We start from the raw sequence: 13987 nt of genomic DNA on the forward strand, positions 1-13987 counted from the left end.
CCTAAACCAGAATTTGGAAAGCACCTCACATATCAAACACTGTACGATTGCTCACCGCACAGCGCGCCTCGCGAATGATCCTCAGCCACCAGGCAGCCCAGCTCCCGCGATCAACGGCACTCTTCCTCCAGGAAGCAGATCTTTGCTGCTGGTCTGGTGTACGTCTTTCCGCAGGAGGTCCGTAGCGCAGCTGACCGGACTCTTCCGTCCTTGCCCGGGAAGACCTGAACGATCCTGGCCAGAGGCCATGCTCCTCTGGGCAGATCGGACTCAGCCATGAGGACCAGGTCCCCATACTTGAAGGCTTCTTCTTTCCTGGCGCCACTTGCTCCGCTGTGTCAAAGTTGGTATGTATTCTCGAGTCCACCTTTTCCAAACGTGCAGTGGTCGATAAAACTTCCAACGTGCCAACGCTCGTTGGAGCAAGATATTAGCAATACTTGGAAGAGCTGGAGACAGTCCGCCCGTCTACATGGATGCTTCCTTACGCCTAAAATACAGCATTGACTTATGACTTTCTAATCGTCCGGTGCTGTTATCGGCTGCTCGGTACCGCGTGTATGTTCCCTCATTCACTCCTAGTCACCCTTCGGTCACCCCTCGCTGGGTCGGGCCAGTCGGCTATTTTTATCCTCTTTCCGGCTAGGCCACCCGCTAAGCTCCCGCCGTGCCGCGCCGTCTGCGAGGGACCTGAGTCCTGACCCTTCTGCCGGCAGAGGTTTCTCCAGGTGTCTCCAAGGAGCCATCGTAGCGCTAAGGGTGTGCTCCGCATACACATGCATTGATTTTCGCCCTTACTAGCAGGGCCGCTGGCACGCGTTGGCAGCGCCCCGCGGGCATTTTTTCGCTTAGGGTCATTTTGTGGTAAGGAGGATCAGAAAATCACCCTTCCAACTTTCTCCAGGCCTGGGTGTTTTATCGAGCGCGCCTGAAAACGCACAGTGGACCGGAATCACACTTCGATTGCGTTACTTCGTATAAGGTAATACGATCAAAAGTGCGCTCTTTTCTCAATCAATAAGGACAAGTGCGTTAAAACACACTTATAAAGTTTTAAGTTAAAAGCTTTAAAATGCTAAATTTCAACATTTCTACGCTGATGATAATCGTTAGTTGTTTCAGACTTTGGCATGAAAACGTAGGCATTCAGATCCACCGTGTGACCGGTCACCGTATGCAGTAGTGTGATGGTGTGAGTTGGGGAGTCAAGGCCGTGTGGGGAGAAGGTGAGGAGATGCCGGTGTGCCGACGCGGCAATTGGCAGTGATTAGACAGTTGTGCATGCATTGTTCATCTAGCATATCATTTGCTTGGGCAAATTTATAGGCATGGCGCCTGTTTATCCGTCTAATTCAAAGGAAAGGTGTGAGTACCAATACTGGTCGTACTTTTCATAGTCATAGTCCAGGTCCTGAAATGACTGGCACTTGAAATTTTCAGGATATGTCGCAAGAGGCTCATTCCCAGACGTTGTGCCAAATTTTGCGGCGCTACGCGACACCACCTTTTACAAAAAAAAAAAAACTTAGGGAGGCTGCATCCCCCCTCCCGCCAGGTGAGGGCTAAGTTGGAGACAGTGATGGGACTAAGATGTTCGTTGGAGCAACTCCAAGCATTTTATCGACCTCTGCAAACGTGTTCAGCCACAGCTTGCGACTGTTTCCACCTCCGACGGCTGCACATGTCGTTGTCTCTTGTCAGGACTGGTGCCAGGTGTGGGGAAGCACGACCAAGCAGGAAGTGGTTAGGAGTCAATGCTTCGGGATCAGATGGATCGGAGCTCACATAGGTAAGTGGGCGGCTGTTTATCATGTGTTCGACCTCCGCGAACACAGTCAGGAGAACTTCATCGGTCAGCAGCTGAGATCCGACGACTGCCTGCAGGCACATCTTGACCGACTTCACCATCCTTTCCCAAACACCACCCATGTGGCTGGCCGTTGGTGGATTGAACCTCCAGTCAATCTCCAAGGCGCTCAGGCGCTCAGGCATCTGCGCTAGCAGCACCTTCAGCTCTTCGCGTAGTTCACGGTTGCTGCCGATAAAGCTGGTACCGCGGTCCGAGAAGATAACTGCTGGCTGGGATCTGCGAGAGAAGAAGCGTCTGAGGGCCATGATGCAGCTGTCCACTTCCAGCGAATGTGTCACCTCCAGATGAACAGCACGGGTCGCCAAGCACGTTATCAGCAGTCCGTATCGCTTCTCAGTTCTTCGGAACCGCTTCACTCGCAGTGGTCCAAAGTAGTCCACACCCACGTTCTTGAACGGATGATCGGCTTCGAGTCTCTGAGCGGGAAGGTCAGCCATCCTTGGTGGCGCCGGAGCAGCTCTGCGTCGATGACAATAGAGGCAACTGCGGAGCTGCTTCTTCACCTCTGCGCGTCCTTGGGGAATCCAGAACTTCTGCCGTACTTCATTCAGCGTGTGTTCTGTCCCCGCATGACCATGACGGACATGCTCTTGCATGATGATGAGCCTGGCGAGCTCGCTTTTCCTCGGCAGGATGATCGGATGTCGGGACTCCTCGGGAATAGATGCTTTCCCGATGCGCCCTCCAACACGGACCAGGCCATTGCTGTCACAGATCGGTGTCAGCGAAAGCAGAGGACTGGAAGTCTGGATCGGCCGTCGCTGTTCCAGACATCGGAGTTCCTCCCCGTACGTCGTGAGCTGCTCTTGTCTGATGATCCAGACTTCGGCCTCCACCATCTCAGAGCGTGATAGTGGACCTGATAATGGAGGTTGTTGGCCGGGCAAGAACGCCTTCAGGTTGTGCACAAAACGCTTGATCCAGCCGACAACTCGCTTGTACTTGATCCACGATGAATACTTCGCTGGGTCCGGTTCTTCTGGTCGCGTTGATGCGGCTATGACATTCACTGACGTCGCCTGTTTTTGTTCTTCTTTGTTGTCTGCCAGTTCTGGATGCTTTTCCAGTTTCCTTTCTGTTGATGTTAGCCGGTAGTACGCCTGTCTTGAGTTGTCGGGGAACGTCGGATTTTCCTCACTCCACAGCAAGCAGGTCTCGTATCTCTCACCGACCTTTTTGGTCTCTTGATCCAGAAGAGCCAATGCACGGAGATCTTCTCGAGATCTTGCGTCCTTGACGCTGATGTTCGTGCCAAAGGCTTCAGTGGTCCACCACTCCTGTACCATCTTACTCAGGTTCTCTTCATCCGTTGACTGTTTGCGTACAAACATGACGTGTCGCGTACTACAGGGTACCAGTGCCGACACAGATCCTGTCAGGGTCCAACCGAAATCTGTCCTCACTGCGACCGGTTGGCCGGTACCTCCCACTCTGATCTCCCGTTGCAGGACAGCTTCCAGTATGTTGGCCCCGAGCAGCAGCTCGACACGTGCACCACTGTACTGAGGAAAGTCGAGACCCTGCAGATGCTTCCAGCTGGAGGTCTGTCGTCGGCTGATGCTGGGTGGAGTAACATTCAATCCTGGCACAGTCCAAACTTCCGGGATTACGATGTGGCCCTCTTTGGCATCGGCAGAAATAGGGCTGACTGTCAACGGAACACGGATGGATGACTGTCTCTGTCCGCTTCCTTCGACGTTCTGAAGTCTGAGCTCTTCACGCTCCCCCTTCACACCGATTTCTTGCAGCACCTTCTCACAGCAGAGTGACGTTTGCGCCCCCGGATCCAGAAGAGCGACAACATCCTTGTCACCGTTCGGGCCGTGGACTCTGACAGGAACCAGTTGTAGAAGCGTGTCTGTGGCTTCCGTCATGGCTGCACCAACGATCGGATCTTCTCTGTTCAGGCGATTCTCTGTTCTGCCGCTGCTCTCCCCGCCCCCTGAATCACCTCTGGGCGTATGTAGAAGCTTGTGATGTGTCGCCCTGCATCCATCTGTGCCACAGCGCTTGGCAGATCTACACGATCTGACGAAGTGCCCCTTCCTGAGACAGGCCCAGCACAGTCGCTCCCGTCTCACAGTCACGAGCTTTTCCTCCAGCGCCTGGGCTTGAAAATCAGGACAGTTTTCCAGTTTGTGCTCCCCTTCGCAGACGACGCAAGGCCTGAGCCTATGGCTTTCCTCACGCGGTGAGGATGCGGAAGTGGCCAATGTCGTCCGCCTCGTCATGGTCTCTTTCGGAGTCACCACAGTCTTCCTCTTTTCGGGGTCACGGCTCGGGCGAGTGGTGTAGCTCAACACGTTCACCTGGATCTTCAGCCACTCGCTAAACATCTCCAGATTGGGCTGGTTTGGTCGCATCCTGTAGACTTCTTGGCCCCACTGATAAGTCAGCTCGTCAGGGAGCTTGGCAATCACTCTGCGGAGGGTGTCGCTTGCCCCCAGATCATGATAGTAGCCCAGGGCTCGCAGAGTCATAACCGTGTTGCTGATGGCGGAGCTGAACCTCTCCATTGACGCCAAGCTATTCACACTTGGTGCTGGGGTAGAAAACATCTGATTGAGACTTGCCTGGCTGATTTCGTCTTTCCGACCGAAACGTTCATATAGCGTCTTCAGTGCTTGCTCGTACAGCGATCCATCAAACAAAAGCCCTTCAATGGCTTGGTGGGCAGGGCCCTCAACTGCTTGCTGCAGATGAGTCATCCGCTCTGCATTCGTCAGCGATGTCTGATTGTGGACCAGCACTTTAAAGAGGCTGATCCATCGAGGCCAGTCAGCGGGATCCCCTCGATAGGTGTGGAGGCTGAGGCTCGGTACACTCTTGGAGAACGCTGTTGACTGACTCGAGCGTGCTTGCTCTTGAGAAACATCTGGAATCATCCAGGTACTGGGATCTAGGGTTGTGGTTGCACTTCCAGCTGAGGCCCCAAGTGGTGCCCCAGTCGCAGCTTGATCGGCTGTCGTCGGCTGCACGGCGTCGTTCACAGCGCAGTCTTCGTTTGCCAAATGGTGTGTGGCAGCGGTGTGACCTTCCTGCCGCTCGTCCCTCTGTTGATCACGCTGACAGTGCATGCCGCAGTTACCCATGGATGTCGCAGTGCCCTCACAGACACCTTCACGTGTTGGCTTTGCTTCTTCTCCCATCCCAGCGACAGCTTCGTCAAAGTCATGACGACGATCCCAATTCAGGTCATCTTCAGCAGCGCGATAGAGACGGACCTTTCTTGCTGCTCGATTTCGAGTCTCTTCAGCTATCTTCAGCTGAAGTGCACTGTCGCGCTCTTGAAGCTCCCACTCTTCTCGTTGTCGGAGATTCTCCATTTCGAGCTGAGCTTCACGTTGGCGTTTCTCCGCCCTTTGCCTCTCCATCATGTTACGGCGACTTTCTTCTACCTGGGCCCTGACGTCTTGTAGCTTGCGATCCGCATCCTCCAATTCTACGGCGACCACTCTTGATCGGACTGAAGCGGCCGTCCCTGCTGACGTATGTGACTTGGCGTGACTCGGCCCACGGCGGGAAGTGGTAGCTGATGAACGAACTTCGTCCAGCTCTTGGAGATATTGTTGAATCTTGCCCTGGATGGCTAGCTCTTCTTCTTCGAAATGATCGGCATATGCTTGAGCTTCTTCAATCTCTTCGTCTCCCAGCTTGCTTTCATATGTCTGATGAGTCTTTCGCAAATCGGCAAATGCTTCTTCTAGTCTTGCGCTGACCTGATGGATGCGGTCACGATTAGCATGTCTTGTTATCTCTACTTCTACTGCTTTGCTGGCCCTTGTCGTAGCAGCCCTCTTGCATCCACGCAGTCGGCGCAGGTCAGCAAGCTCCTGATCCTTGGCGGCACGCTGAGCTTCAGCCATTGTAGGATCGACTGCTTGAGTTTCACAACTGTATTCTGCATCCATTCAGCAGTTGCGATGGGATCTCCGGTTGAGATCCGGCCCGTGGAGGACCAGAAAATGTCGCCACGCCGTCCTCTGGTCTGTAGTTGCGTACAGCGACACTTGATTTGACTGACTGGCTGTGGTGCAGGGTGAGGAGAAAGTGGATTTTGGTAGAGGATGGGAGGGAATGCGGTAGCCGCCGAGTGACCACAGCCCCTCGATGGCGAGGCTGCTGTGGTCAGACGGATCTGAGATGCTCCGGGATCTCGATGGCGAGATTGACCGAAACCGACTGGCCGCCCCAGGAACGAGGAGGCCACGAGTGTTGTATCCCGATGGCAAGACACTTCACTCGCGGTCAGCTTCGGTGACTCGATGGCGAGACACCGCAGCCGCCTCCCTCCGCACCCTCAATGAGAAAAAGAGAGAGAAAGTAGTGGGCCCCAGGACAAAAAGACAGGTATCAGGAGCAGCCACGATTAGCACTGCTCGCACCGTCTTCCGCCACTTATGTCACCGCCCACCACACAAAGATGCACTTAGTAGGACGCTGTATTTGTTCTTACCGTCCTCACCGCACGAGTCACAGACAGAGAGTGGGTCGGCGCAGCGAGCACCGGCCCCAGGTCACCTCGTTCCTCCCTCGCGGCACACGCCGGCGGCGGCCAATCACGACAGCGGGCCCTCACGTGACCCGAGCCGGGCCTCGCCTCGAGCGGGACCACCGGACGCACGTGGCCACCACATGGCTCGGCCGTAACCGGGCGGAGAGCGGCCGTCGGCCACTACACCATATTTGCGACATAAACGACCCTTTCCAAACATGTGAGGAGACGGCAAATTAAAAGGCCAAGTCTGTTGTGTGTATGCTCGAGGTCTGCAAGACTCGACTCCGATGTTGCACGGTCCCACAAGCAAATGTGCTTTGTCACGCCCTGTCGCTCCGTCCCCAGTTAGAGCCCCCTCTCTCCTTCCAGCTCTTAGATCCATGCAGTGGAGGCCAGTGGAGTCAGTCGAGCTCAGAGTGACCAGACCACCGGGTCCCGGTCCCAGTGCCCAGAACGGTTCCGGTCCCAGTGCCCAGAACGGCCCCCGCGGACGGACCGTGAGCCCAGCCGTCGCCGTCGCCCGCTATTGGCGCCGGGGGCGAGCCGAGACGGCCGCTCGGACGGACCAAGGGCCGGTCGACGGGGCTCTGTATAATGTCAGAGGGCCGCCGGAACAAAGGCTGTGCTGGACGGACGGAGCGTGCGCGGCATTGCCGCCATGTCGGTGGGGTGCGCGGACGACAGTCGCCCTGCGGGGGCGGGTGGCGTAATGAGGCCCACGACAGGCCAGCCCGGGACAAATGACTCATTACGGGAGGCTGCAGAGTTAATCAGTGGCCATGGGTGAGACGAACAGGAGCGATCGAGAGACTTACTAGCCACTAGGGTCGAAAGTGGTATGTTTTTAAATACTAGAGACGTTGGAGGAGAATGCTTCCAAACGCTAACTGAGAGTGCAGGGAAGAGAGCAGTAACATTTGATTGATGCTCATGCTGTAATGTGACTCAGTTTGCTGACCATTCTGACTTTCCTTGTTTGCCCTCAGATTGACCTGCGTCACATCAACCAGTCAGCCGAGTCAAACCACGTTCAGCTGGGGATCGACCTGAAGGAGTACTACCCCAGTGTCGAGTGGGACATTCTCGAGGTGCCCGCCACCAGAAACGAGAAGTTCTACCCGTGCTGCACCGACCCATTTCCAGGCATGTTGCGCTGTTTTGATACATGAGCTCCTTAAGTCTATGTGGAGAAGTGCTGCTGTGTCTAGCGCAGAGCCAAAATGCTGAGGTTTGCGCTTTAGTGCAAATGTTGATATGCACATCAGGCTTACTATAGCGCACATTTTATAGGTATGTAGTTCCAGCACGAGCCATGGACATTAGGGATGGGACGGCCGGTTGATGGCGTCTCGGGTGATAGCCCTGATGACGTCCGGGCTATTTTGTCGCCACAATCCCGCTGGGTCATTATCCCGCGACCGTCACGCTGTGGGCGTGGCCGCCGGCAGGGGGCGTGGCGACCAGCCGTCACCTCCTGAATGCTGCCGTCCCCGGAAAGAAACGCGCCTCATCCATCAGCGCTCTCTCATTTCCGACAACACACCAGCTGGCTCCATCGTCAGCCATTACTTGCTGGAAAACAATACTTGAGCTATCGCGCCCGGCAGAGCATTCTGATTCTCCGGTAGCCCAGTCATGTCTGGGAATAGTGACTTAGGAAATATGCTGCGCAGCAAAGCTCAGCCAACTAGCAGACAAATGTGCAGATTGCACCTTTGATCTTACAAATGCGATCCGAGGCATTCTCGCTATTTCACCTGGCTTTATTGATCGCTCGTATCCAATGTTGCCCGCGCGCGTCAGACTTGGATGCCAGGCGTTAATGTCAGACATTGGACGCATCTGGTGACGCCGCTTGTGTTCAGGTGTCCCAACACAGGTGTGTTCTGAGTGACAGCCAGGGTAGCGGACATTAGGGGAGATCCGTGTAAGACGCCCAGGGTCGGTAAGAGGCCCCATCGCTTTTTTTACCAAACCAATAATGTTATTTATTTTTTAATGTTCTTGTAAAGCAGAAGCCCTCTTGAAACAACAACTCACGAAACCTGAGGTATCAGGTGCGTCGCAGCGACTTTTGGTAAGCCTGTTTCTGTTTTTGCCCCTTTACTTGCTAGATATATGCATCTTTATCACCCTTATATATCTGAAAAAACAATGGCTATCAAATGCAATCTTATCTCATCGAAATTGTCACATGTTAGCTTCAGAATAGACCATGTTCTGGTGCGCTGCAAATGTCTCATAAACCATAAATATTGTGACGTTAAAACACTGCATTTTTTTAAGAGGCCCTCCCTTCGAGGATGATAAAACGCCCCCCGATAAAAAACGCCCCCGATGCTAAAACGCCTGCACCTGCGGCAGGCGTGGCATTCTTTTTTCAAGGTGTTTGTTTTTGTTTCTTTTTTTCTGTTTCCTTTCTTAGAGGTAATAGGTACAATTTTCGTTGGTCATCAGCGTTTGGTTGTGCTAGTTTTCGCATTGTTCGAGCGCTTTGGAAGTGTTATTGGTTTCGATAACACCGTATTTGCTTAGTTTTTCGAAATAAAAGGCCTTGCAACTGTGTTCGCAAAGCGTCTTTTACAAGTCGACTTGACTTGTAAAACGCCCGAGGGGGGGGGGGCGTCTTACCATACCCATAGTGTAAGAGGCCCTTTTGCAACTTTTTCCAAAATGTTAAAGTTTACGGTTTGTGTACCCCCTAGATTCATTTTGAATGCAAATATGTATGGGAAAATGATGCATGCTCACAGCGCATGCACATGTTAGCTCTTAAATATTATCAGTTGTCTAAGAATAGCAACTGAGCTTAAGGGGGGGCCTCCTGCACCACTCTCCCCTATCACAGATGTCGTGTGAGCCAAAATGGAGCTCACGGACCTGTCTCTCTAGTCTCTGAAGCGTTAGAGAACACAGGCATCATTATGATAGATGGCCTACTTTCAGGGAAAAGTGTCAGAATTTCACTGAGAACATAGACGCAATTAGCATCAGTCATTCACACGCAGTTTCTCCGTTATGTTGCAGATATCTACTTCAACATGACACTGCGAAGGAAGACGCTGTTTTACACGGTGAACCTCATCATTCCGTGCGTGGGCCTGTCCTACCTCTCCGTCCTGGTGTTCTACCTGCCGGCCGACTCTGGGGAGAAGGTGGCCCTCTGTATCACCATCCTCCTCTCCCAGACCATGTTCTTCCTGCTCATCTCCGAGATCATGCCGTCCACATCCCTAGCCGTACCACTGCTCGGCAAATACCTCCTCTTCACGATGATACTGGTCAGCATCTCTGTCATCTCCACCATCGTCATCCTGAACATCCACTACCGGAAGCCGTCCACGCACCGGATGGCTCCCTGGGTGCGGCGCTTCTTCATCCACCGGTTGCCTCCGCTGGTGATGATGAAGGTGCCGGACTCGTCGCCGCCAAACTCGGCGTTCGACGAGAAGCCGGCCGGCACCAGTAGGAGCGGCTTCTCCAGCGCCTCCTCCGGCATGGACGAGGGAGCGCGACTGCGGGCGCTCAACTCGTTCGACGACGACAGGCGGTATCCGTACGAGATTGAGCGGGCGATACAGAACGTCAAGTTTGTACACCATTGCTGGAAGATCCAGGATCAGTATGATGAGGTGAGTGAGAGACACAAGGGTGATGGCGATGCTTCGGATTCTATCTGTTTTATACGCTTTTCTCAGGAAAAGACGTGTATTTGGATGTTTTATCAAAATTTTCATGCAAAAAACTTCGTTGTATCAATATTTTTTACTCCTTTTTTGACAATGTTAGTTGTGACCACTACAGTTCGGAAAAACGCGCACCATTCAATATTGCAATCGCTGCTCCGACCGAGCAGCGAACCGTACCAAGTTCTGTCCGCCATAGCGACACCAAGCTTCTGTCCCTCCAGCAGATGCTTCATGTTCTCCATCAAGGAAAATCTTGCTGACATGAGGGCTGAGTCGTCCACTGGGCTGTGTTCTGTGGCGTGGCAGAATGCCACATTTCCTTGAAATGAATGGCTCATAGAGGCTGCCATGAAACTGCGCTATTTCACAGAAGAGCGATCGACCCTGCCGCCGCACCAACAGTAACTTTTACTAGACGTTCGGACCACCATTAACCAAAACTTCACTATTACGGTGCACATCGAGTATGAAACACAGAACAGTGATCCAGATAACGTCTGGCACTAAAATCTTGGTACGATTGGCTTATCCCAAATATTAGGATGAATGCCCGAAGAACAATATTCACAAAGCTGGTCGCTGGACTTCATATAGGTACTTCATATAGGTTATTAATGACGTTGTAAGTCCACCAGATAGCAATAAAGGATGTGTGCGGCTCTGAAAGCAAACTTTACAGTCACATTATCTTTTCAAATCAAATCCAATATTTCCTCAATCTTTTTACACTTTGCCCCAAGCAGTGTCCTTTTTCTCGATACCGGCGAGGGATTCGGTTGTCTATTTTTCTCGTCGATCCCAGTCGGTTGTTTACCACCAGAACTGCACGGCCGGACGCCATTGCCACATACCATTTATCTACCCTCTCTCCCCTTCCCTCTCTTTCCCTCTCCTCCTCCCTCTTCCTTCCGCGAACCGTCATTACCAACGATCAATGGCCACGCTCAATGACCGTCAGTGCCCGGATAGGGGCGTTCAATTTGTCGGCCGTGACGGTTGCCGAATGACTCTCCGCCAATCGAAATCGAGCGGTCCTCCCGTGAGACGCCGCCCGGGATATTGACCGGAAAAGGGCGAGTTTTCTAGCCGCCCCGCGCAACAGAGCGAGCTGAGGGGTGGGGGTGGGTGGTAGGAGACCCATGGTGCAGTGGTGCAGTCACCTTCGGGCGAAAGCTGGTGCTGCGAAAGCCGAAAGCCGGAGAGCTTCGGCTTATAAGCTCTCGGAAGATGTGGTAGCCCGATACCCCGATATGATTTTTTATTCTTATATGATTGAGGTGCTATTAAGCATTGTGTCTCTTCCTTTAGTACATCTATTGATAAACCGTTTACTTTTTTCAAAGCCACATGTGAGAGATAGAAACGTCCTTGCCGTGCCTGTTAGGGCCACTTAACATTTTCCCTGAATCAGCAATAAATCAGCCACCCTGTCCGAACTTTGGTCGTTATTCGCGTTCAACTGTTCACAATCGGTCAAGGCACCACCACCGTCGCCAATGTCTGCACCGTGCCAACTACCTGAGTAACTTCCGCCATCTCACATAAACTACGGTCAGAAGAACTATCAGCACCGAAATCACCCGTTACCACGAGCACCACTGGCACAACCACCACCAGAGGGAGAACCCAGGCACCCAGCATCACCACCACCACGACCACCAGCACCACCAGCACCAGCACCATCGTCATCCAGCGCCGTCGCTCCGTCACCACCGCTGCTCCTGCGTGGGGCGTGCAACAGCCGCCTATCGATCCCCCGGCCGCCCACCCAGCCGCCCTCCCTCCCGACCAGTCGTCCGTCCGAGCGCAATACCGACGGCCGCTCCGAGAGACGAGATCTGCTCCCGATCGCGACTTATCAGGCGAATGTAGTGTTTGAGTTTTGGACCCTTCATGACTCACGACGTCGACTCTGATTCAACACCGACTCCGACTCCTAATCAGCACTAAATTCGAATGTATACATAAGTTTTTGCCCTGGCCCCGAAGTTTTATTTTTACCTGAACCCATCTCCTAGAAGCGCTCATCACCCAACTCTAACTCCAAAATTTTACCTATGTAGCCTCCTTCCAACCATCCACGCAACACCGACTCTGCTTTTAACCCTAATCCACTAAACTAAACTAAACTTTTCCAGCTTTGATTCTGAATTCCACCTAATTCAGCTTCACTTCTGCTCTAAGTTTGAGCTCAAATTTTCGTCCCACTCCAACCTCCTCGCCACCGCCTTCGTCCAACTCAAAGTAGCACTCTGACCCTTCCCCTTTCCATGTAACAGGAGGACCAGGACTGGGCGTTCATAGCCACCGTGCTGGACCGGGTGCTGCTGCTGCTCTTCAGCGTCGTCTCGCTGCTCGGAACGTTCGTCATCTTGTGCGAGTCGCCGTTCCTCTATGACACTACGCCGGCCATCGACATTCAGCTCTCGGAGGTCGCGCACCAGATGGACATTTTCGGCGATACGTGAGCGCGTCTGGCGCCTGGGGGTGGGACTGGGGGGGGGGGGGATGCGTGTCGCCGGCCGCAGCACAGCGGGGTGCTGTGCGTCGACTGCCATGGTGCCGGTCAGCGTGCTGTTTTCGTCGCAGCCGGATCGTCGTGCGGACGATGGGCTTTGAACCTCGCCGATATTGGACGTTATGCCGTTGTTGGTGGTGGGGTGGGGTGGGGTGAGCGGGGGCGGGGGCGGCACAGTGATACGGAGCAGATGTATTATATAACGCAGACACCGCCCACAGAGAACTGAGGGGAGATGAGCGCTGCCGCTCGCTCCTTATTCGCCGCAAATGCCCACGCCGGGGCTCGTTATGTGTGTCTCTTATGTGCGCTTGAAGCGGCGTCCATGTGGCCAACGCCCTGTCCTCGGTCTCCCTCTGTTCTGTTTGCGGCGTTCTCCTGCCGTGTCGGCGCGGCGGATCCATGCGGTGGCGTGCCGCGGCACGACCGTGCGACAGCGCTGGGAACGCTCCCAGATAGGACAGGTGATTATTCAATACGCCACCGTCGTCCCCCAGGACACTGCCGCGCCGACAAAAAGGCACCGGAGAGGCAGCAGAGAGGCTCTCAGAGGCGGCTGGGGTCCGAAAAACAGTCCAGATATGCCGCCGGGACCGACGTAGTGTCTCTGAAAAACAGCGATGGCGCGCGGCAATGTAAAGAAGCCGACGACTTGTTGACTGTCTGAAATGAAATCTTTCGGTTCGGCGAGTTTTCAAGAAATTCTATTGCAGTACCAAATAAGCTAGCCGAATGTTTCAAGACTTTTCCTTAAGACAAAAGATGATTTGGCAAAGAAGTCAGGAGTCAGCAGGCTAACAAATGCAGAAGTATGCCAAATAATTCTAAAGACTAGAGAGAGAGATAAAGAGAGAGAGAGAGAGAGAGAGAGAGAGAGAGAGAGAGAGAGAGAGAGAGAGAGAGAGAGAGAGAGAGAGAGAGAGAGAGAGAGAGAGAGAGAGAGAGAGAGAGAGAGAGAGAGTCATGGACGCTATCTAACACTGGATTTAGAATGGAGTCGCAGATTAGGCCGGACCCGACTGCTCGGTTACGGTCCACCACTGTTCAGCATTTATGGATCAGTGACCGCCATCGAATGGAAATAGCCTTTCACTGGATTACGATGTTGCCATTTCGATTAAACTGGCGGCGCTATCTTCCATGACCTAAGCTTTTGGTACGTGCCAGCAAGCCTAAAGACTTGGTCAGAAATTGTGAAATTCCTAACAGAACAACGGAAATCCAAGGCATACTGAATGTTTGATTAAGGTGCTGGCTAGTAATTTTCTACTAAAAACTTCATTCGGTGAGCGCTTATTAAATACATTCATTTGCGTGTAAAACAAACTAAAGCGTTCTCCATTCGTCGAAGTTGTCAACTGCATCCGCTGCTAATATCCCAAAGGGCATCCTATGTCGGTCCCTGAGTCGGT

At 53.2% G+C, this 13987-nt stretch overlaps 1 protein-coding gene across 1 annotated transcript; it reads left to right on the plus strand.

The window, feature by feature from the left end:
* The first annotated feature begins 9401 nt into the window (after positions 1–9401).
* Positions 9402–13265, plus strand: LOC122376231 (acetylcholine receptor subunit alpha-like 2). Its single transcript, XM_043356020.1, has 2 exons — positions 9402–10000; positions 12337–13265. The coding sequence occupies exons 1-2, from the start codon at positions 9410–9412 to the stop codon at positions 12523–12525; spliced, it is 780 nt and encodes a 259-aa protein (XP_043211955.1). The 5' UTR covers positions 9402–9409; the 3' UTR covers positions 12526–13265.
* The last annotated feature ends 722 nt before the right edge of the window (positions 13266–13987 follow it).

This window comes from Amphibalanus amphitrite, unplaced genomic scaffold, assembly GCF_019059575.1.
Source record: "Amphibalanus amphitrite isolate SeventyFive unplaced genomic scaffold, NRLGWU_Aamphi_draft 002060F_arrow, whole genome shotgun sequence".
Classification (NCBI taxonomy): Eukaryota; Metazoa; Arthropoda; class Thecostraca; order Balanomorpha; family Balanidae; genus Amphibalanus; species Amphibalanus amphitrite.

Coding starts and splice junctions, on each gene's coding strand:
- LOC122376231 (XM_043356020.1), top strand. CDS start 9,410: ATGACACTGCGAAGGAAGACGCTGTTTTACACGGTGAACCTCATCATT. Junction 10,001..12,336: donor TCCAGGATCAGTATGATGAG/GTGAGTGAGAGA, acceptor TCCATGTAACAG/GAGGACCAGGACTGGGCGTT.